This window comes from Episyrphus balteatus, chromosome 1 (genome assembly GCF_945859705.1).
Source record: "Episyrphus balteatus chromosome 1, idEpiBalt1.1, whole genome shotgun sequence".
In the NCBI taxonomy this organism is placed as follows: domain Eukaryota; kingdom Metazoa; phylum Arthropoda; class Insecta; order Diptera; family Syrphidae; genus Episyrphus; species Episyrphus balteatus.
In genome coordinates, this window is record NC_079134.1 from 128,715,911 (window position 1) to 128,739,927 (window position 24,017).

Here is a 24,017-nt window from a genome sequence, read left to right on the forward strand (position 1 = left end):
TGACATATAAATCAGCTGTTTGTATTTTCATACGAAACGTCAAAGTACCCCCCATTCAGGATGTCTGCACGAGTTTTATTTCGTTCGTTTTCAACAAATATTACAAAATATTCAATTAATAAAAATGCAATTGGTGGCAAAAGTCTTGTAGAAGCTATTGCCGTCAGTGATAATGGCAAAACAATTGTTGCCTGGCATCCAGACACACCATTTCCCTATGAATTTTCTCGTCCAATATCTCCAACTGTAGCCAAAGATTCTGGTTCTTTGGTTAAAGAGGCTTCTTTGACAAATGCAATGCGTGCATTCAAAGAAAAACATCCAGAAGTAGCTCGTCAGGAGCTAATGAATTTAACCCACACAACTAAACATCGCTGGTTCCCCAGATCAAGGGACAAGAGGGCAAAGAAGACTCCAATGGACAGGCCATATTTGTAGATTTAAGATGATTACAAAACAAAATTTAAAAAATCAATAAAAACGAAAATTATAAATAAAATGTAAAAACTGTTGTTTTATTTAGTCAACTCTCCGCATTTTTAAAAGGGATCCAAGGAGATCTGAAATTGCTGGCAGTTCTGGAACTTGCTGATTACTAACATGCTGTTGCTCTTTCGATTGTCGCATATTTCTATGCTGGGGAAATGTGGGCATTAGATTAGGGTCACAAGCTGAAAAGAAATTGTTAGAATTAGAATGCTTTAGCCTTTGTAACAAATCAACTTACGCAATGGTTGAATCTTGAAGTAGGTACTTTGCAGGCATTCCTCAGCCGTCGCTCTTTTCTTAGGATCATACATGAACAAAAAGTTCAAGAGCCTCAACCCGGCTTGCGACAGCCACTGGAACTTTGGTTTCAAATTATTATAGGGCTGTGATTTTAGGGTGAAGTTCTGCAGAGCAGGCATAGTATTGAAATCTGGCCAAATAGCTTCCGAGGGAGTTCCTAAGAGATCAATTATCAACTCTAACTGCTGAATCTCTGTATTTCCCGGCAGCAATGGTTTGTGTGATAAGAGTTCTCCAAGAATACAACCCAGAGCCCACATATCGATGGCAGTTGTTTGGTTCTGTGAGCCGAGGAGAAGTTCTGGCGATCGATACCATAGAGTAACTACCTGGGGAGTCATTGGTAAAGGTGGAACTCCAAATAATCTTGCCAAACCAAAGTCAGCTGGAAGATTTTAGCTTTAAAATGGGAATATCGTGAATATAATCAACACAATTGTTTACCTATTTTAACACAACCCTTGTCTGTCATCAGAAGATTAGACACCTTAAGGTCTCTATGGACTATGTACCTTGAATGCATATACTGCAGTCCCTTAAGAACCTGCAGGACAATACACTTGACTTCGGATTCCGAGAATGGGGCTGTCATGTTGTCGAGCAAGGAAGCTAGATCCTGTTCGCAGTATTCCATTACAAGGAAGATGCTGCGGATAAATAAGACCAAATGTTTAAATTTTTATATTTACTAAAGCAATACCCGAAGGATGAGAATTGGAGTCTAACCTGACTCTGACTAGACTACACTCAGAGAAAAAAAAAATTATTTTTTAACTATTTGTATAGTCACTTTATAGAATTCGATGAAATTTTGTGAATAACAATTCTTGAACAGGAAATAGTTACAAAATAGTAAAAAAATAACTATTAAAATAGTCCCATGCCAAAACAAAAAAGTTTAAACTGACTTTACAGTAGTAATTATGTAACTATTAAAATAGTCGTTTTTAGCTATTATTTGTATAAGAAGAAAGAAAACAGAAAACTAAAATAATGAAAATAAATTCATAGTTTTTGTTTATGTTAGCTGCGTTCCTTTGGAAATATTTATCTACTTTTTAGTACTTAAAGCTGCTTTGAACTACTTTTTCAATATAGCAAAAGTAGTTCAAAGTAGTTTTAAGTACTAAAAAGTAGATAAATATTTCCAAAGGAACGCAGCTGTTATAAGGACTTTATGAATAAAATTCAATTTGAATAAGTTTTCATGACCTGTAGTCATATATAGTTATAGTATAGTTAGAAATAGCTACTATAATAGTTACATGCCATAGCAAAATAGTTCTACCTTGAAGAAACGTGCCAGTGTGAGTACAAGTTTCAAGTCGTTTGGTTCAAAAATAGAGACTTTTGTTTAAAAAGAATTAAACCTGTTCTTCATTTAATTTTTTGTATACAAAAGTCTCTTTTTTCGAGGAAAACTAGTCTCAAACTATACAAAATTTTCAGGATGTGTTTCGAAATAGAAGTTAGAAATTATTATTATAATATAATCAATTATAATTAATTGAGTCTTTAAATTTGAAAATGTAAAAAAACGACTAAATTGACTTTGAAACTAATCGCTTTTGATCCGAATCTTTTTTTTTAAATAAAATATTGCATCCATTACAATAAAGTAACTCCACTTTATATTTTAACAAAAAAATTCGTTAAATTGTTTGATTAAAAAATAAAATACATGACTTAGAGTCCAAGTGTTTAAATTTTTAGACTTTTTTTATAGAAATTTGGGAGATATAAAAAAAATTTAAATAAAAACATAAAATTTATTTTTCAAAACAATACAACAACATATGAAATCAAATTGCTCTCTAAAACAAGTATGTAGTTTTATTTGATTATTAAGATACATTTTTAGAAAAAAAAAAAAAAAACAAATAGAAAATCGTTAGACCCGTTTTTTAAACTAATTTTTTATAAATGATTTTTTGGAAAAACAGTTCTAAAATAAACTTGGTATGACATTTTGTAGAAATCACTAATCAACATCTAAAACCAAAATTTCAAGAAAATTCAATGTCCCGTTTTCGAAAATTTGATTTTTTCAAAAAAAAAAATTTTCAACTTTTTTTTTTTAATCCAAAAATTAAGCTTTTAAAAATTTGATTTTTGGCTTATATTAAAATTATAAAAATACTTCCTTACAGGCATGCACTACGACAGGATACGCAGGAAACACGTCAGCAACAAGAGACTGTATGAAGAATCCCAAATTATAAAACTCGACAAGTATCTTATCCAATCAAACAGAAGATGCCTACAGAACCTGAGCAACCATCCAAACCCAATAATAGGAAGAGTCATAAACCAGCCAAGACAGCCTAACCAGCGGTACCTAGAAGCTAAGGAACTTTTGGATGAGGATTTGATATCAACCAACGACGAAGAGAACATTCCCTTCTACGCTGATCCTGGATCAGCTCACTATCGTGGCTGAAAGCCTCACCCCCTCCCTAATCCAACCTTCACAATGACAACCGGACTTGAACAACCTGAGTTAAGAAGCTGCCAGCAGAATTAATATTTAAAACAAACACAATTACAATTAACTGTAAATTTAGCTTATAAAAAAAAAAAACAATGTTAAAACGTTTGCAACTTTGGAAACTTTTATACTTTTTTTAAAACTACAATAACAGGGCGACTTTTAAAAATAATAAACCATTCTCACACGGTACAACTTTTTTTTTTGGTGTTTCTAAAATAAAAGTTAGAAATTGATTTTTTATAAAACTTGAAACTGTTAGTTAATTAATTGTTCCTAATTATTTGGCAATGTTTTAGTAAAAGAAATGTAAAAAACAAAAAACAATAATGGGCGCAGGAAGAAAAATACTGTTGCAAAGTAGGTATTTTTTCGGAATTTCACAAGAATTGCATTAAATCGAAAGCCGTAACGATTTGAGATGAAAAAGTTAACAAATTCTGAGAGCCCTTAAGATCCCCTATAAGCATATTTCGTTTGATCCATTACTTTTGGGACACCCTGTATATGTCTCATAGTCCCTTCCTATATCTGACTATTTAAATAGTCACAAATAACTTTTGATCACTATCACTACATACTTAAAATAGTTATCCCGATGTTTACTATGAAAATAGTTAAAAAATAGTTATGAGAATTTTTTTTCTTTGAGTGTACCATGTACTACTAGGGTTTAGATTTACCTTTCAAGACTTTTCCCTACGACAACTTCAGCCAATCGAACAATGTTTTCATGATTGCATGTCTTTAAGATTTGAATCTCACGCAAACCACTGATTGGAAGGCCGTCTTTCTCTTGGTCCATTCGAACCTTTTTCAGAGCAACAATTTCATTGTTTTTTGTGTCTCTTGCTCGATCTGGAATTGAATATTTTTTTTATAGAAAATCTTTGTATCATTTGTCTTTGTCCACTTACAGACTATTCCATAAGTTCCTTCACCGATTCGGTTGAGTTTCTCAAATTCTGTGACTGGTCGGCATCTACCAAACTTTGTAATTAAATTTAAAATTAAATTATTCTACCTACTTATCAAATATCTGAGAATATTTTTATTTATTTACCACATCACGATCCTTGATTTCTGTAGGTTCGCCGGTTTTGAAAGATATTAGAAATCCTTTGCGTGTGACCGGTGCTTGGGGATCTGAAGCACTTTTGGGTTTTTCGTCTGGATATTAAATGAAAATAGTAAATGGTTAATAATGGAGTTGATTGTTTATTATAAAATTAATATACCTTTACTCATATTTAAGAATTTTATTTGGTTTATTATTTTCTAAATAAAAAGATTCTTGAGTTTGTAGGTCGGTCTGAAAATAAACAAAATTTTCAACTTTTAGCAAAGCTGTCAAAATTATGAGTCGAATTGGATGCGTTCCAGAGTAAATACAATTTAGAGATATCATTGCCAGTCTAAAGTTGCACTGAATTAAATTAATTTTTTTTTGTGATTTGCTTGTAATCAAATAAGACGAAAACAGAAGAACACACACAAGAATAAATAGTAATTTAATAAAAGGCAATCAAAAACCGCATGTGTAAGTCAAGATTTTAAAGGTCGTTAACGAAATTTTGTATGGAAAATTTCGTTTCGCTTCAGCTCTGTACTAGGCTTTACTTTGGAGACTTAATTTTTTGTTTCGCTGCGAAAAAAGTTTATAAATCTCCAAAGTCAAAATATTCTTTTGAGTTACAAATTATTTAAATTTTACAATACTATTCTAGCACAGGTAAGAATTACGTTAGTCAAACTCGTTTTGTACGAGAATTTTCGTTTCGCTTCAGCTGCTACTTAGGCTTAAGGCCGTGTGCGAATTGCGTTAAAATGTTGACGTTTGGTTAAAATTTGACACTAGCATGGTGAATAAAATGGGTTAAAATTTACCCACCTGCGGAGCAGGGTAAAATTTGACACTAGTGGTTAAAATTTGACGTTTCTCAAGATAGAAAGATCAAGATAGATTTGAAATTGTTTTTGTTATAATGCGTTGATATTAAGAAATGTTAAAAGTATTAATACAAAGTACTTCCACAAATTAATATTCATCTTGAAAAATTGAAAATCCACTAATTGTTTGTTTGTTTTTTATTTTTTATATTTCTATTTTGTTGGCAGCTGGTGAACTACGAATTAGTGTTAGAAGACTGAATTAATAAATTTCTTTTTGATCATAATGAAATGGGAATTTATCGATAAAATAAAAAAAAAGTATGTGAAATTGAGAATTTCTTACATTTTCATACTAAAATATTTAACTTGATATATTTTCAACTGGGTTTTGTTAAAAAAAATAGTAGTTAATTGAATATAAGAAAAACCATTTTTGAGGGTAATTTTGTTTTATCTTGAGGGAATTTTATTCAAAGTAGTACCAAGAAAAAAGTAACATTTAATACATTTTAACCCAATTCGCACAGCAAAAAAATAAATTTGATCCCTTTTTTTTACCCAAACGTCAAATTTTAATCGTGGTAGAAATTTAAACCAACATTTTAACGCAATTCGCACACGGCCTAAGAACAAAATAACGCAATTTAATTGAAAGTTGGGAAAACGAAAAAAATGTCCTAAAATTATAAATCTGATCATTTAGCAAACATTGATTTAGTATCGAAAGATATCTAACATAGAAATCCATCGATGACTTCAAAAAAGAATTATTTATTAAATTGATTTTGAACTTAAATTTTCCATCTTTTATTTTTCTACATATGACCTTATTTTTATAAAAGTTGTTGAACTTTAAACAAACTGCCTAAATTTGGAAAACATTGACTTAATATATATGGACTGCTAGAAGCATATTCAGGTTGGTTCCACTTTTTTCTTCGCGATACTAGCGCCCTAAAAAAAAAGCGGAGAATAAGTGCAACATTTTTGACGAAGTGCGAAAGGAACAAATTTAGAAAAACAGAGAAAGCACTACCTTTTGACAGCAAATATCATTCATTAAAACTTTCCTCTTTTCGCCGTTTAAGTTTATACCGCTAGTGGAGCTAGAAAGAACTAGAATCATTTTTTTTTTTCAATTTTTGTATGGAAAAGTCAAACGACTAGCAGTCCATATATAGTAGGTCAATGTTGGAAACATTGACTTAATATATATGGACTTCTAGAAGCATATTCAGGTTGGTTCCACTTGTTTCTTCGCGATACTAGCGCCCTAAAAAAAAGCGGAGAATAAGTGCAACATTTTTTACGAAGTGCGAAAGGAACAAATATAGAAAAACAGAGAAAGCACTACCTTTTAACGACAGATGTCATTCACTAAAAGTTTCCTCTTTTCGCCGTCTAAGGTTATACCGCTAGTAGAGCTAGAAAGATGTGGAATCATTTTTTTTTCAATTTTTGTATGGAAAAGTCAAACGACTAGCAGTCCATATATAGTAGGTCAATGGTTGGAAAATAATGTTTTCTAAAACATTGTTTGTAGTTGTCTTATAGCTGTCAAACTTGTGTCTAAGTATAAATTGGATTAATATTTCTTAATATTCATATTTCTTAGTTGTGATGTGATGTTTTTGACACGATATTACTGAAAAAACATTTTTAAATATTGATTTTTATAGCTTGGGTTCGAAAGGGTTACACAAAATTTGCATTGAAAATAAATTTTGTTTAGCAAATTAAAAAAAAAATTGCAGTAAAAAAATGTTATGCAATCGAAAAAAAAATCTGTTCCAAAAATAAATAAAAATATTTTGCACTTGAAAAGAAAATGTTATTTGATAACAAAAAATGTTTGCAATAAAAAAAATCAATGCAAAATGAGTGCACTAAATTTTTTTAAATATTCGTCAAATTTCTTACAATTTTGACCTTACATTAGCTATTTCAACCATAATACAAATGCTAATATTTACCTATAAAGCCAAATAGTTGAAATTAAAAAAAGATTTTAAAGAATATTAAAAAGAACAAAAATTTTAATGCACACATTTGCATTGAATTTTTTTAATGCTTTTTCGATTTTGAATAACATTTTTTTAAATGCGAAATGTTTTTATTTGCAAAAGATGTTTTTTATTTTTTTGAATGTATTTCTTCTTAATTAATACTTTTACAACCCGGTTTTTATTTACCGTTTTTTTAGTAACACAAATAAAAGAAGTATTAGGCCTATACCTGTATTTTTCAAGCGCTCATAAGAACACTCAAAAAATATTTTCGGTGAGCGCTTAAAAATAGAAAGAATCAAAAAACAACACTCCTTCTATTTTTACTTGCGACCAAAAATAACGGTACTTGTCATATACCGATTTTAGTAAAATTGAAATATCTCAAAAACGGCTCAAACGATTTTATTTAAAAAATTCAAATGTTAGTTTTAAGCTAAGGTCTATCTTTCAATGAAAAATTTTTTTTTTGAGAATCATTATTAACGGTACCTGCCATAAATCCGATTATCTCCGAAACTGCTTATTCGATTTCAACGAAACTTTTTGTGAAGAAGCATTTATATAATTTAAATATAAGCCAAAAATAAGATTCTGAAAAAAATAATTTTTGGATTTTTAAAAAAATTTTGAAAATTTTTTTTTTTAATCAAATTTTCGAAAACGGGACATTGAATTTTTTTGAAATTTTGTTTTTAGTTGTTGATTAGTGATTTCTAAAGAATGGCATACCAATTTTATTTTAAAACTTTTTCTCCAAAAAATTATTTATAAAAAATTAGTTTTTTTAAAAAACGGCTCTAACGATTTTGAATTTTTTTTTCTAAAAATGCATCTTAATATATCAATCAAAACTGCATACTTGTTTTGGAGGGCAATTTAATTTCAGATTTTATTTAATTTTTTTTTTTAAACGAATTTTATTTTTTTTTCCAAATTTCTATATAAAAAGTCTTAAAAATTTAAGCAACTTTAACTCTAAGAGCAAGTTCGTGCGACCCAGTTGTGCATTTTATTTTCTAAAATCCATGTACATAATTAAAGAAAAAATGTATTTACTCTTGTCCAACATTTTTTTTAAATGCAATATTAATAAAATTTTATCTGGCAGCCGTGCATGCAAGTGATTTTTGAGGCGGAAATTCATAAAATGCACTTTGACTTCAGAAAATCGGAAATGACATTTTTATCTGGTATATCCACCAATTAAAAAGCAAACATTTGGGTTAAAAATTTAATTAAAAACGAAATTCAACCTAATTTTTAACGTGTACAAAATCACAGTACATATAGGTAAGAATTATTTTTTCTTTAATTAATACTAATGTACATACCTATAGTTGCAAATATTGAATGTAGCTTTTGCAAAATTTTAGAATACATTACAACAATTCGATCTCTATTATTTTTAGACCTTATTTGGCTTATTAAACCAATTTTATTTAACATGATGTCAAAAGTTACATAAAATAATAATTTATTTCTTCTTTTATTTTTCTATTAATCCTAAAAATTTGCATTTAAAACAAGAAAAGAGAAATTACTTTTTCAAAAATAACAAAAATCTATTAAAAATCGATCATGACTATCGCATTCACTTAATCCCCCTACGCTGCACTTTTCATACACTGTGTGATGGTGGATACTACACTTTAAGCTTTATTTATAAAATTAGTTAAATAATTATCACTTTTGAACCATGAAAAATTGATATATAAAAAGAAATTCGCTTTATGATAAGTTATCAGTTCATTTCCATCTATTCAATTCGAAAGTGATATTAAGCTATCTGGTTCAAGGATACAAAAAGGATATACTTAATTTTTAAAATGTCTGTTACAATGAGAATAATTGTTGAGTTTTTATTGCTTGTGATATTTTTAACATGTGTTTTCTGTAAAGAAACGGACTTAAAAGTTAAAAGTAATTTAACCGAATTGACCGAAACAGGACGAAGACATCATGGATACGGACTTTACAAATGGTGTAAGCAATATTTTAACATAACAAAGTTTTAACAACGTGATTATGATTCATACATAATCATACGCAGACTATACTCCAGTAATAATTCAAATTTACTCCATGATCTGTTGAAATTAGCACTTTTCACTTTCGGAATTGTACTATTACGAAATCTAGAATACATATATTAAGGTATTTTTTTTTGTTGGTTTAAACCATCAGTGAAAGTAAAAGTAAAGAGTTGACAAGTGTTAATTTTTGTAACACATGAATTCTCGTGATGTTATTGTGTATCGAAAGATATTTGATTCTGTGATAATTGTTATCATCATCGAAAATAAAGTAACGTAAAAAAATGTTAAATAATAGGTTTTAAGAGGGAGAGCAAATCGTCCTGTTTCTGCCTGAACCACGTATCTACATAACAAATTTTGTTCTGTTCTTGAAAGAAATATATATTTTTCTCAAAATTAAAAATATGAATTGAACAAAAGGAAATCAAGTTATGTTTAAGAGGTATTGATTGAGTTGATTGTAAACTAAAACCTTTGTATCTATTCTTTTTTAAGTTTTAGAGCAATTTTTAACAGAAAAAAAATCTTTAAAAAAAAGGACTTACGAGGTTCAAGCTGAAACGGGACGAAATACATATAACTTGTTGATTTTCTTTTAATTACTCTACATACATAATATAAAGGTTTGACAACACATTTATGTTGCAATTGTGTTCAAATAATTTTCTTTAAAAAAAAAGTTGTGTTTTGAAAAATGTTTAGGATTAAAGGATTAAAACCTTTTTTGGTTTAAAAGAATTTGCATTGCAATAATTGTGCAAATAAATTGCAACATACACTTTCGTTTTCCAAGACAACTAGGTACCTAATTAACTTAAAATTAAACAAAATCAAACTTAAATCCTTCTTCATTAAATAAATAAATATTCAGTTTCAGACTTTTTCTTACATTCCTTTCCTATTTTTTAATACACGCATTTTTCAACTTTTAAACTTACATAATCAAAAAAGAGAAAACTAATTCTGAAATTACATTCCTTCATTAATTAAGTACACATGAAATTCAAGGTCTTAATGAACTTGTTTCCAAATCGATTTTTCTAGCAAAAGTGATTTGCTCGGAGATTATAAGAACAATTTATACAAATTAGCTTTAAAAACGTTTATATAAAAGTAAGCAAGGTTTTTGAAAAACACATTCTTGGCTTTAATAAAATTAACAATTCATTTATTGAACAACAATAACACAGCTCGACAAAAGATCCCTTTCCTCTGGGTTTTTGTTTTAATGCATTAAATACTGTTTGCTTGATATGGAAAACATACCTTTTTTCATAATTTTTTTTTTCAACCAAATCTTGAATTTTAAATGAGTATTTTATAGCCTTTATAAGAGAAAATTCAAGAAGTGCAATTTTTTTACTTTTAACGGCCCTATTATTCACTAGTTTAAAAAATACATCTGGATGTAAAGAAATTGAAATGTCAAAAATAAATCCAAATCCATAATATTTAATATCACTAAGAGAAAAAAATAGTCATTTTTAACTATTTTCATAGTTAAAATCGGGATAAATATTTTTGATTTGGATTTATTTTTGAAATTTGACAATTTTACATCCAGATGTATTTTTTAAACTAGTGAATAATATGGCCGTAAGTCTCTTCATTTGGTAAAAAAGGGGTATTTTTTAACAACAAAAAAGTATTAATAACTTTTGTATTTATAGCGAAACAAAAAAAATAGGTGTATGGCAGAGTAGAGAATTTTAAGGTGAACAATCTTTTCTCGTAAGGTTTTTTCATAATTTTGATAAACTTTGATAACTTAAAGATTTTTTTTTTTCGTTTTTTTTATCTCTTTTTGGCTTGTAACTTTTTTAATATTCAGAATATCGAAAAACTCTTCTTAATATAAAAGACGTGAAATTTAATTGTCTAGGTTTTTTGAACAACCAATTTTTACCTAGGATGAACAGAAGTCGAGGTATTTAATAAAAACTATAATCCAAGATGGCGGACAAAAGGTGAAGAGTGCGAAAAATCAGGGTTATGATATTCACCCAACTCTCTATCGAATGAGCAAACTAAATTTGGGGGTGTTACAAACTACTGGGTGAAATTATAAATGCACTGGGACCAACATTAGGGTGTGTCAAAATGCTAAAGTATGGAATTTTCAAATGTAATATAGCTTTTAAAAGTTGCATTGCTTATCAAAATTAAATCCTGCTTTTACAATTTTCATTTTAATTAATATCTTCTTCGAAGAAATTTGGATTTTTAGAGATTTAAGAACATGCCTAGTAAAAACTGAAAATAGGTATTTCATTAAATTAAGGTAAATAATATTAAACTAGTCATCTTCTCTCGATACTAAATTTTTTTTAATAGACACTATATAAGCAAACTTATTTAGCTAACCTACTCTTTACCAGCAAATTATCTTAATGCTCTTTTTTCTTCATAAAATCAATAAAAAATTGATTTCAATTTGAAATGTACTTCAATTTCCACCACCATTTACAACAATTTGATTTTTATTAAAGTTAAACACAAAGCGCATTAATTACTTTCCCAACACTTTTATCCAGAAGCAAAATCTTAAATACATTCAACCGAATTAATTAGATAATTCGCTTCGAATTTCATAATTCATACCAAACACACTTCTTCAACAAATTCTTTATTTTGTGTTTTGTATAAAAACTTCTTGTGCGTAATTAGAAACACTTTAAAACATATCCCCGATAGCCGTGATCGTCTAGTGGTTAGGACCCCACGTTGTGGCCGTGGTAACCCAGGTTCGAATCCTGGTCACGGCAATGTTCGCACATTGTCACGGAGGGGAGTTCTTTTTATTTTTTTTTTCAATTTTTATATTATTTTTTTCAGGGGGAGGAATACCTGGCCTGTATGCGCTAGGCGTTTTATATTGGTTGAAAGTTAAAGCAGTGATTGTAGCATTTATTGTTGGAACAGCAATTGTTTGGGGATTTAAATGGTACAAGGGTGGACATTGTGGACATGATATTATACATGAATCACCAATAATAAGCTATGACCATGGGTGAGTATGATTTAAAAGTTATTCTTGTTAGGTAGATTTCATTTTGGTAACTTTTTCAGCCCAGCATGGTCAAGTGGCCCACATGACCACATTCCCTACTCATTAGGCCATAATCCATTCGAACATGACCATGGACATAGCCTTCATGAACATGAACATTTTACTTCGTCAGATATTGTAAGCGATAGTTTACCGGATAATGGACCGTATAGTTCTTATGCTGGAGCTTATTCAGATGTCCCACCAACTGCACCAACATCTGATGGAACAGTTCATGCCAGACATAAGAGACAACTCGACACTGAGCAGCAGTAATTTCATAAAAGTTATTTCTTAAACATTTGTATTTTAACTTTTATTTTTGTTTTCACAGAGTGAGTGATATTGTTTTTGCATTTTTGGGAATCACCAACGATGGCTGCCGACGACGATTCATTTGTGAAATGGAATTCCGATCCAAAGCAAACCCATTCACTAGAATCGCATTTGGCATTGTTGGACGAGGATTATTTTCAAAATATGTGAACAGAAGAAATGTTAACGGAAGAGCTGGCTCTTTCCGGCAATGTGCTGACGTCAATCCTGATTGTGTCCTGATGGAAGAAAATATACATGATGATGAAGAAAATGAGGTATCAAATCAAGAAGGAGAATATGAAAGTCGAAGTTTAAAGTCTTCATCCATCAGTGATATTGAAAAAGAGAATTCAACCAATTTGAAAGCAGAAAAAGAATCATTTAAACAAAATTTAAAAACTGATCCTATTGTGCAAGGGATTTTCTCTCGAATGCAACCAACTTACTAACTTATCTTAACAAAAACCAAATATGATTTTAATTTAGCAAAAAAAAAAAAAAATTGTGTACGATGACGCCTTTAAGTGGTTATCATTAACAACTTTCGTTTTTCAATATCACAACATTGAGAATGGTGCAAATGTACTTTCACTCTTTTTTGTATATTGACAAATGTAAGATAATTTATAAATCACGATTAGAAAACATGACTATTATGATGATAAACATAATGATAAGGCGTTTACAATTGATGTATTATATTTTCGTAATGTTACATTTAGAGAATTTATTTATTTATTATTTATTTATTCTATTTTTTAAGTAGAAATTCATGTGTATTAAATTAATAAAGACAATTAGTTAGTAAATGAAATTTATAAATAACGTTAAAATAAAAAAATAAATACAAAAATGATGTATATTTTTTTTAATTTTTACACAAATCTAATATGAATTGTTCATTACTCTAGAAGGCCCATAAAAAAAAATTCCAAAAACAATTTATCAATACGTTTTTTAAATCTAAAAAAAAAACAAATTATTTTGAATTATTTTCTTAATTTGATTACCACCGTTTCTGATAATATAAATCTAATAAACAAATAAAAACTGTTTTTGCATACGAAAATTATCATTGAAATCGGTAGAGTCGTTTCAAAGAAATTTAGAAAAAGAGAGAAAAATACGGTTGACCAATTGAAAAAGACCAATCAAAGAAAAGAACAATTTAATTTGTTCAGTAAAAAAAGAAAAGTAGTTGCGCATTCGCATCAGTGACCCACCAAATCAAACCACAAATAATAATAATAAGACAACAGCAAATAAAAAAACAAAACAATAGAACTGTAGTCCTTTGTTGACCATTCCTTGTCTGCCCAAATTATGTATTTTTATCGAAAGCCGTATCCTTCTAATAAAAGAGATATTAGCAGTTTTAGTGTTTGGTGTATTAAAAATGGTCTTTCACTTGACCCAGCTAAATGCCAAACAATTACATTCTCGAGAAAACAGTCATTGATATATTACTACATATTGCAACATAAGCTATGTCGAGTATTTAGCTTCAAAGACTTGGGTCTTCTATTTAGTTCAAATTTAGAATTTACTGAATTTACTGGGCAAATAAATTTTATGATCCACTTCTTCCACTATCTTTGTACAACTGCTACGTACTTGTGGGCCAAGTATGGAATCCTATTTATGAAGTTCATAAAACCCGAATCGAATCAATTCAGTACGCTTCGTCCTAAAAGGTCTACCTTGGACCGATCCATTCAACTTGCCACCATATGAACAACGCATCTAACTTCTTCAGATGCAAACTTTAGCACAAATACGTGTACATAATGATTTAGAGTGGAATTCATAGTCGTTACTCGAGTTAAGATTTTTCTCAACTCCAGTAGGTTGAGAAATATTTCATGCAATCGCTCAAGGGAATTAAAAATAGTGCTGTCACTTGAGAAAAGAAGAATCTTGTCTTGAGGAAATTTTTTTCTCAAAGTCGAAAATTTGACTAATTTGAATTAACTGTCATCAAAAAACATTTTTATAACAATTCGCCATCGCTTTGATTTTTCTCGATTAAACAGTATTTAAAAATAAATAAATACAAACTATTTAAAATGTCCTTCGTCAAGAGAGTACAAATTTTATTTGTTAAATACGAAAAAAAAAACGCTCGCAATGACTGAAAAAAAAAATTAAGCGTTTCCTCAATGAAAAAAGTCCTCAGACTTTCACTTCGACTCCAGTGATATGACTATGAATAAGGATTTTCTTGAGCGAAGATATTTCTCAACTTGAGTGGCGACTATGAATTCCGCCCTCAATCTTTCTTCATCAGCTTTTTTATACCCAAATTGACCCTAATGATTTATTAGCTTGCATTGATATAATTTATCCGGGTGGATTCAACCTCCTACAAAAATTTGAACCTTTACATATCGACTTTCCATAGAACGAACTATGGTATTAACTTTTTAACTTGAATCATTGTTCCTTAGACTTTAATTTGAAGAAAATGGGTTTAAAAACACTGTTTCGGACCAGTGCTCCACAGTCGTGATTGCTAATTAAATTTAAATAAATTATTTTTTTTATTTTTTTGTACTTATAATTTTATAATTTGTAAATTTGTCCGTAATATTTTGTTTTCTATTGTGCAACGCCAAAAATGCAGTAATGAGATATAAATGGTATCAATATTTTTTGGCATGATCTAATGCACAAGAGTATGATACAAAAAGAATACAAAAACTAACAGTTTTTATTTAAAAAAAATTTAAGACTAACAAAATTATCTCTCGCCCACGGAAATGGTTATAAAAAATGGTCAACAATGGTTCACAACAGAACCATTATAAGTTGGCTGTTGATAGTCACAATACTAAAATTGATTGATAAAATGTCAACTTTTAATAATTGAAAGGTGATCTTCGCAATAAGAGTGTAAATCACATACATATATATAAGAAGAGTTAGTAAAAATTTGTACTTGGGTAAATTAAAGAGATTTTAACTTAAAAAAAATAATGTTATCCATACTTACAAATAATTTTTTCAATTGCATCGGCTCTTCGTATGTTCAGGTTATTTTAAAAAATCGTCTTCTTAAATTCTAATATGTAATTCGTTGATTAATATTGAAAAGGTGTGTCTTTATGGAGTAGTGATTAAATGGAAGAGCAGTGATGAAACGTGATAATCGTGAAAAAGGTGTTATATCCCAGTTTTTTTTTTTAAATTTGAAGATTCTTGAATATCTTGGCTTAAGGAGTTTATTTTATTGAAATAATTTTTTTTTTCTGTTATGGCTATGTTATTTTGTGTTATTCGTTGCAAGGGAATATAGTGTTTAGAAAATTGTCTTGAGTTGGCTATCTCCTTAATTTCTAAAAAACATCTAAATAGGGTTTCTTTTTCTTATTTCTTGAAGCACTCTTTTGGTGTCTTAATATTTTTCTTGTATTTCCTGAAAATAAAAATTTAATTTACACAAATACAATTTACAAGGAAATCCTCAAAAAGGATTCTACATAATACCGTTTATTTAAAAAAAAGGTATAACCTTACAAGTTACAACATTATAGTTACTACTAACTTCTGTTTGACTATTATTTTTTTTTTTACTTAAAAAAAGATCAGTATTTTTTTTTAACTAACAAAGAAAAACTACCACACCTTATATTTTTTTCGTCTTCTTCTTGGCCTTGATCGCATTAATACGTTCAGCCATTTGTTCGATTTCTTTGTAATTGATTGGTTCATTCTGTCGAACGTCTTTCTTTTTATTATTATTTTGACGCTGAGCGATGTCTTGTGCAACAGCATTCAATCTACTCCAGACAAAGTTCAAGAAATCCATTGCAAGATCCTGTTTGAAGAAAGCAATTGCTACCAGAGCAACAAGAACCAAAGCAGAAATAGAATTTTGGTTTAAGTCTCCTTCAACACTACGTGGTTCTGTCTTAAAATCAAGCTCAACAAAAACGGAGCTTGTGTTGGCCACAAATTGAGCGACGGGTAATGTGTATGAGTATAACTTATCGGAAATTGTTGTTTTCAATTCAACAAAGTAAGTCTTTCCATCGAGAGGAATGCGTGGGAAGAAAACCATGATACCAGGATTGAAGCGACCCTTAACATTCAAAGGACTTTCTACACGTTGTGAGTAGATAGGACTGTCAGCACTGCCTTTACGATACATTTGAATTCGCAGAGATTTGTAATGTTCATTGAGGGAAGCTGTCACACGAGCAGTGACATCGACAAAAGTGATGGGTGAAATGGCGATTAGATTCACATTGCGGATATCAGCTGAGCCCAGCTCTACTTGGCGAGATTCAGGAATTGATCGTTCAACGTTTGGATTGCTGGCACCCTCTTTCGTGCGAATTGTGTAGGTGCAACCTGGTTTCAGTCCACGAATACGATATTGACCATTGTTTTCGGTAGCAGCTTCTTCTTGATGATGCAAGCATTTATCATCTGACACTGCTTCAACATTCACCTGAGGGAAAGCTTCACCATTCAGGGAGGTAATTGTTCCAAAAACTGAGTATGCAACACGTTTTCCACTGGAAAAAACATTTAATCATTTTTGATTTCATATCGATTGATAAAATAAAATACTTACACCAGTTCCACGTTGATAGTTTCTCCATCCTTAACATCAATCATCTTCGAGTTTGGAATAAATTGATATTCCTTCATCATTGGCCTCAAGAAATATTCACTTGGTGAGAGAGAATGGAAGTTAATGGCTCCATTATCGCCAGTAACTAAATTCTTTCGATAACTCTCAGCTCCGCTAAGAGACAACAAAACTCCACTCAATTTGTTGCCCAAATCATCCTTAACTGACACAACAATCTCACACAACTTGTGAGCACTGAAAGAATGTGTTGCCTTGTTGTATTCCGAGAATACATAAGATTCCTTCTCTGCGCTAATTTCATAATCCAAACTTTCGTCAATTGGTCCAAATTTGAATTCACCAGTTGCAGATGACTGAGCTGATTGTGATTCTAATTCTGGATTGTTGGGGAATGCTAAAGTAACTTTAGCATTTCCAATTGCTGGTTTGATTTTTCCATTGATGATTAAACCTTTGGTTGCAATGAAATTGAATGCGATATCAATGCAATCATTGCCTCCCACAAGTTCCTTGGCAACGGGTTTGAACAACATAATGTTACTTTGGGGTTTGATTGTAATGGCTTCTTCGGGCTTGAGGTAAGTATCATAACGGAACGAGTGATAGTTGTCGACTTTGTGACCTTCAGATGTAAGGGTCACTTGCTCTTTGCCAGATTTGGATTCAATCAATAATTGAAGAGAATCAATATTTTGTTCGGAAGACAACACTCTGACTCCAATTTTGTGTGCAACAGCTGTAAACATTACTGGATTTTTGTCATAAGTATTGAATGTCTTTGGCAATGTGGATTCATACAGATGACAACTTTCTAATTTGATGCTGTATTCTCCGGCTTTGGGAACACAGAAAGTATTTACTCCAGACATGATTTTCATGACGTTAAGAGGTGTCTTGGCATCTTCTTTAGCTGTCAGTCCATAGTGCATCTAAAATTCATTATATAAAAACCTGTTTCAAATTCTTTTAGGTTAAAAAACTTACGATTGTCCTGTGACTAGAAATTATAGAGACTTCGTATCCTTTGTGAATAAATGGCGGAGCAGTTTCGGAAGCAGAGTTAATATTGATCAGTCCCATTGTCGATTCAAAGCAAAGGCTTGATTGTGGGATGTTCAATTCATATGGACCAGGAAGGATCTCTTTGAAGGAATACTTTCCATCTGAAAGTAAAGAATGCATTATAAAAATGTGACGATGTTTCAAAAATAAATAAGTTTTGAGATAGCACACATTTTAGGAACGTAAACACACAAAAAAATTGGGTATACTTTTCTATCAACATCATACTTACTTTTAGCTTTCACAGTTTGTTTCTGTCCCGTTGGTTGTCCAACTGAATCCAAACTCAACAAAGTAACTTCAGCACCAGTACATGATTCAGGAGCATCTGGCAAGCATTTAATCTCTCCCACAAGAGTAGCTCTTAACTGTGAGAATGTAATTCCAGACATTGGTGAAGCATTTACTTCTAAGTTTTGGTTAACTGGGAAAAATTGTATGCCACCGGCTTTGTCGGCATCGGTTGTTAGAACTTCAATTGAGAATTTTCCACTGGGAAGATATGTACACCATTCGCCAGTTTCCGCTTTTGATGATGCAGTAGTGTGGAAAGTCGAACCGTGTTTAGTTATTCCAACAACATAAGATTTCTTCGATATGACTTTGCCACAAACTTTAAATGCTGAAGCAACAATTTCAGGCAGAATTGGTTCAGAAAGTTGAATCTTCATTACTTTTTCGTCAAATTGAAGATTTTCTGCTTCAACTTGAATGTTAAATGTGCCAGCTTTGACATTTTCGAGTGTGTAACTTCCATCGTTAGATGTAGTCGCTACAACTTGGCCGTTTAGTTTAATGGTGGCTTTTGGGATTGCCTTGCCTCCGGGACTAGCACGCACTTTGCCAGATACACTGAATCCAGTTATCTAAACAAAAATAAAGGAAATGAAAAATATTTGAGATTGTTATTTATTTTATACAAGCAGGATAGTTGGATTAACGAAATAAAATTCATAGCATAAATGTTTTATCCAACTCAAATTCTTCAAAGAGTTAATACATCCCAAAAATTTGAGATTCAGAATTCAGATGAAACCTCCAAAAATTAATCCTTAATTTAGTTTTTTAGTAATTTAGTTTTCTAGTAAATCTGAGCGATTTAAAGCCTCACTACAGAATCTTATTAAATCAGAATAAAGTATGGTCTTGTTTTACCCATGGCATGATATGCAAAAAACTTAGCGCGTATAAACGAACATTTAGATTATATAGAGATTTTATATCATAGATTAAAAAAAAGAATGGCATAGCTAGGAATCGAACCTCGAACTCCACCGTGAGAGTCCTACTTATTGAATCGCGGGCTGAGTTAACCTCAAACAAAGAAGGATAAATAAACTGATGATATCTATTATCATTGGAATTATATCTCTTAGCACAAAGAAAAAGACATCTAAAACTCTTAAAAAAAAATAAGATACCTAAACATCCAAAAATTTATCAAACAAGTTTTTTTTTGTTTTTTCTCCGAGTTATCGGTATAGTTTTTCAGTTAAATATCATACGATTTTATCATTCGACCTGAAACACAAATTCAACACGAATTTAACACAAGAATGCCGAAATGATCACAACCTTGAAAATTAACCTCAGAGTTGATTTTCTCTGGTTGGATTCTCGATTAAATGAAATCGGCGCGAATGGCTCTAAAAATTCCAACAAATGACTTATTCTACAGATTCAGGCAAGACAATAATTAGCCTATCGGGACTTTCATCCTAAATGCGATAAAATACATTTAATTGATCTAGTTTGATACAATACAGTAAAGACCTGTGCACATGAGATCGACAAACAAATGAGCGAATGAACGAAATGAAATTTTCTTAAATACATTTTTTAACAAAAACTTCAAACAGTAACGAGCTTATTAATGTCGTTTTCGATTGGTTTCACTCAAGAATTGACTCATCCTGAAATCGAATGGAACAGGTCAAATCGCTTCCACTCAATTCTATTTTTTTATTTGTTTGATATTTCAATTGTCAAATATTTGTATTATTTTTGTCCTTGCAAACGAAAATTATGGCGTTATAGTTGGAAAATTATGAATTATTATTCGAAATAAATGGTAATTTATCCATTAATTAATCCATTTTTGATTTGTAATTAATTTAAATTTCAGAAAACAATAAATTGTTGAATGAAAAACAAAAAAATACTGATTGAGTGTTTTTTTTTTTTTTTGACATCTGAGTGAATTCTTATTTCAATTCTGTTTTGAAATCAAGAAGAGAATTTCTATTCTGAGAAGCGTTCTGCCTGTCAAACTCGGGCGAATAAAACACTTTCAGAAGGCTTCTGAATGATTCCGGACGCTTCCGGAGAGCCAATCGAAAACGACATAAAAAAATAATTCTCAAATAAGAAAAATATGAACAAACAAAGTCGTTACGAATGGAAATTTGTTCGTATGAACAAAAAATGGAAATATTAGGGAGCCCGGCCGAACAGCTCCGATTTTGATGATCTTTTTTTCAATCATCAGTAATTAAAAATACTTTAACCTCTATAGATTGAAAATTGCCGCTAATGCCGTATTGTTTTTTAAATTGAATTGAAAATTTTTGTTTTCAAAAATTTTACTTAAATTTTATAAATTAATTAAAAGTGCACTTAATACTGGTATATACTTGCCACAAAGTGTATGAAAGTTTTTTTTTTCTAGTTCACAATTCATGGAAAAAGTAAATGCAAATATTTAAATTAATTTATGCTTTATGTAATATTTATCTCTTTATAAAAAGTAAAAATAATGTATGAATTACTATTGTAAACTTGAAATGAAATTAATAAATTCTAAAAGATTGTTTAGGCAATTTAAAGGACAATCTTCTATGGTTTTAGCGATAGATTCAATTTTCTCACAAACAAAAAAAAAAAAATTACTTGACCACAACGGCAACACCTACAATTTTACAACATTAAACATATATTTTAAAAAAGCCAAGAACTTATTACTATTAAATTAAAATTAAGTTAGTTGAATGCAGCATTTTTGAAAAACTAGTCCTCAAACTCAGAATTTTGAAAAAACTTTAACATTTTAAAATATGCATTTATTTTAAACATTTTTTTGGTCATATTAATTTTTATTTGAATTCATAAAAGAAAATATCAATATATACCATATTGATATCACACAGTTTATGAAAAAAAAAAAAATTAAAAAGTTTTTCATTTTCGAAGAATTTTTTGAAAAAAATTAACTTATTTTTTTTTTCCAAAGATCAATGTTCAACATTTATATACAAAGTTATTATTTTTTCATTAAACAGCCCTTAATTTTGAAGGTTAAATAGCGAAAGTTTGAAGGTATTATTTGTCAAAGTCATAGAGAAAATTAATTATTTCGATACAAAAATTCAGTTTTTATCAAAAAAATTTCAATGAAATTGATGGATACAGTGTTGTTTCAAAAATGTAAAAAAAAATATCTTTTCCTGTTTAGAATTTAACTAATAATATCTACGGCCAAAAAATGTTTAAAAATAAATTCATATTTTATTAGGAAAAAGTAAAAAAAAAGTAATTTAAAATTTTTTTAATAACTTTTTTTTTTTTTCAAAATCTGAGTTAGACTATCAAACAAATAATGTCAATTAAAAAGATATTCTTAAGAATAAGATCTAACTGAGATTAACTGGTAGACCAGAATGTGTGTCTGTGGCTTGTGTCTTGTGTCGCTGTCAAAGTTAAAAAGTATGAAATTAGTATATTGGTGCCAGAATACGTAGCTGTGGCTGTGGCAAGGAAATTCGCTGTGGTACAAGTCGAGTCGACTTTTACTTCAAGCTACAAGCGCAATGACTTTTGACGTTTCTAATGTGGTTGCTCAGTTAATATTATTTTTTTTTCAAGGCAATTGATATTTTAGTGCGCCACATAATTCTGTTCATCTTTTCTACATTTTGAGCGATTTTATTTGACACCTTGTACCACGGCGTTTTTCTTTGCCACAAGCAAATTTCCATTCTGTTCAGCCAGTAATCTGACAAATTTGTACACGACTGCCAAATTAACCTACTCTATGTTTAAAACTTGCAAAAGAATGAAACTTATTTAATTTTAAAACATAGCAAATTCTTACCTGAAATCCATTCTTCATAACAAGTGTATCCTTGACTACTTCAATTTCCAATTGATCTGGATTAATATGAAGTTTCAAATTTTTGTTTTCAACAACCGTCTTGACAAGATATTTGCCTGGAGCAACACCTTTAAACAAATACTCTCCATTCTTTTCAACTTGAGTGTAACAAATCGATGAAGTCAAATATTGAGATGAAGTCTTGCCAAGGGCAATTGGTTGAGCACCATTTTGGCATTTGGATGAGAGAGAATTCTGAAAAGACAAATTTTAGTTAGAAACCCGGTTTAATTAATAAAAAAAGGAACTCACATCCTTATCCTTAAACAAAGCTACTCCAATGCCTGTGAAAGTCTGACCATTGCTATCTACTTTGCCAATAACATCAAATCCTGACACAACCAATGAATTTGGTGGTAATTCAGTATTTCCACTGACCACTACAACATTGTGTTCGGATTTGGCGAAATGCCATTTTGGATGCGATGCTTTGACAATATATTCCCCAGGAATGATTGGTGTGAATGAAAAGATTCCATTAATATCGGTTGTAGTTTGTCGGGTATCAGAACCGTCCTTGGATTTCAATTCCACGGCAACATTTCGAGCCCCAGTTGGGAATCCCGCCAAGGCTACTTTTCCTGTAATACCGAATCCCTTGAAGGCAAAGTTAACATCTTTGCCCTGACTACAGATATCGGTTTTGCCATTGAAATTCAATACAACTTGTTCGGGTTCAAAACTCCAGCCGGGTGGAGGAGATATTTTAAGAATGTACTCTCCTTTATCATAGACCGGAATAAAATAGTACCCATTCGATGGAGAACAATCGGTTTTGTCTTTTAAGCTGCCTTGTTTGGTTAGTCTGGGATTTAGAAAGTTTTATAGGTTAGTTGCATGCTTTTTTTTATCACTCAATCAAGATAGATTTGAAAATTATCGTAATCTTCTGATAAAAACCCTTTTCTTTGATGTAGAAAAAAAATTTCCAACTTACAATTTAATTTCTACTTTTGAGAAATCAATATCTGCATGAGATTTTATAAATCCACCACATCCCAAGACTTCATTAGCATTTGTTGAATTAATCACAGATAATAATTTAATTAATAAAATTAAAAATAATTGAGGAAAAATCTTCATTTTTCCCATGTTAATTGAATTTTTTAAACTATCCCCGGGTACGAATGAGTGACGTGTGTGATTTTTTTTTCTTTTCTGATTTTTGACAGTTGACGTTTTGAGAAGTGGCCATATTTGTCGATAAGGTAGTAGAGGTGGAACCACAATGGAAATTTTGAATTTTATTTTTGTAATTCTTTTGGTGCATTTAAAGGCTTAACTACATACACCACTTTTTGGAAAAGTACAAAAGTGAAAATATTTTTTTTCTGGCTAGCGCAATTGTTTTGTGAAAAAGAGTATACAAATAGCCCAGTCATTTTAGTCATTTTTAAGCCCAATCTGCGGAAAAATTCCTACTGGGCTGAATTTTGGTATACAGCTTAATGACGGCTTTGTTATGAAGATGTGAAAAATCGACATTGATATTGTGTCCACGTAAAGAGTTATAGGGGTCAAAAGGTCACGAAAAGTTTTTCGCAAAAAATATCTCGCGACTTATTGATCGGAGGTTATCAGAGGTTATATAAAAATTGATGGTGGTGAAATTATCTACAACAT

The 24,017-nt window shown here is 30.3% G+C and overlaps 4 protein-coding genes and 1 non-coding gene across 6 annotated transcripts; 3 read left to right on the forward strand and 2 right to left on the reverse strand.

The window, feature by feature from the left end:
- Nucleotides 1–16: 16 nt before the first annotated feature.
- LOC129907256 (39S ribosomal protein L42, mitochondrial) lies at nt 17–507 on the forward strand. Its single transcript, XM_055983373.1, has one exon. The coding sequence runs from the start codon at nt 61–63 to the stop codon at nt 436–438; it is 378 nt and encodes a 125-aa protein (XP_055839348.1). The 5' UTR covers nt 17–60; the 3' UTR covers nt 439–507.
- Nucleotides 495–4,643, reverse strand: LOC129907252 (cyclin-dependent kinase 10). The gene is made up of 7 exons (XM_055983368.1): nt 4,516–4,643; nt 4,341–4,447; nt 4,195–4,267; nt 3,961–4,135; nt 1,234–1,436; nt 728–1,174; nt 495–671 (listed from the first exon to the last, which is right to left on the reverse strand). The coding sequence occupies exons 1-7, from the start codon at nt 4,523–4,525 to the stop codon at nt 520–522; spliced, it is 1,167 nt and encodes a 388-aa protein (XP_055839343.1). The 5' UTR covers nt 4,526–4,643; the 3' UTR covers nt 495–519.
- Nucleotides 4,644–9,005: 4,362 nt separating this feature from the next.
- LOC129910761 (uncharacterized) lies at nt 9,006–13,224 on the forward strand. The gene is made up of 4 exons (XM_055988274.1): nt 9,006–9,162; nt 12,051–12,225; nt 12,285–12,536; nt 12,599–13,224. The coding sequence occupies exons 1-4, from the start codon at nt 9,006–9,008 to the stop codon at nt 13,029–13,031; spliced, it is 1,017 nt and encodes a 338-aa protein (XP_055844249.1). The 3' UTR covers nt 13,032–13,224.
- On the forward strand, nt 11,909–11,980 carry Trnah-gug (transfer RNA histidin (anticodon GUG)). The gene has a single exon. It is a non-coding gene; the product is annotated as a tRNA-His (tRNA).
- A 2,622-nt stretch (nt 13,225–15,846) lies between the features above and the next one.
- LOC129907244 (BOS complex subunit NOMO1) lies at nt 15,847–23,540 on the reverse strand. 2 transcript variants are annotated; one of them, XM_055983357.1, is made up of 8 exons: nt 23,332–23,540; nt 22,647–23,199; nt 22,335–22,589; nt 18,477–19,110; nt 18,167–18,345; nt 17,162–18,111; nt 16,207–17,102; nt 15,847–15,997 (listed from the first exon to the last, which is right to left on the reverse strand). In XM_055983357.1, the coding sequence occupies exons 1-7, from the start codon at nt 23,484–23,486 to the stop codon at nt 16,208–16,210; spliced, it is 3,621 nt and encodes a 1,206-aa protein (XP_055839332.1). In that variant the 5' UTR covers nt 23,487–23,540; the 3' UTR covers nt 15,847–15,997; nt 16,207. The 2 variants fall into 2 exon arrangements, with proteins under 2 accessions (XP_055839332.1, XP_055839331.1); XM_055983356.1 differs by lacking the exon at nt 15,847–15,997 and having other exon boundaries at nt 16,031–17,102.
- Between the last annotated feature and the right edge of the window lie 477 nt (nt 23,541–24,017).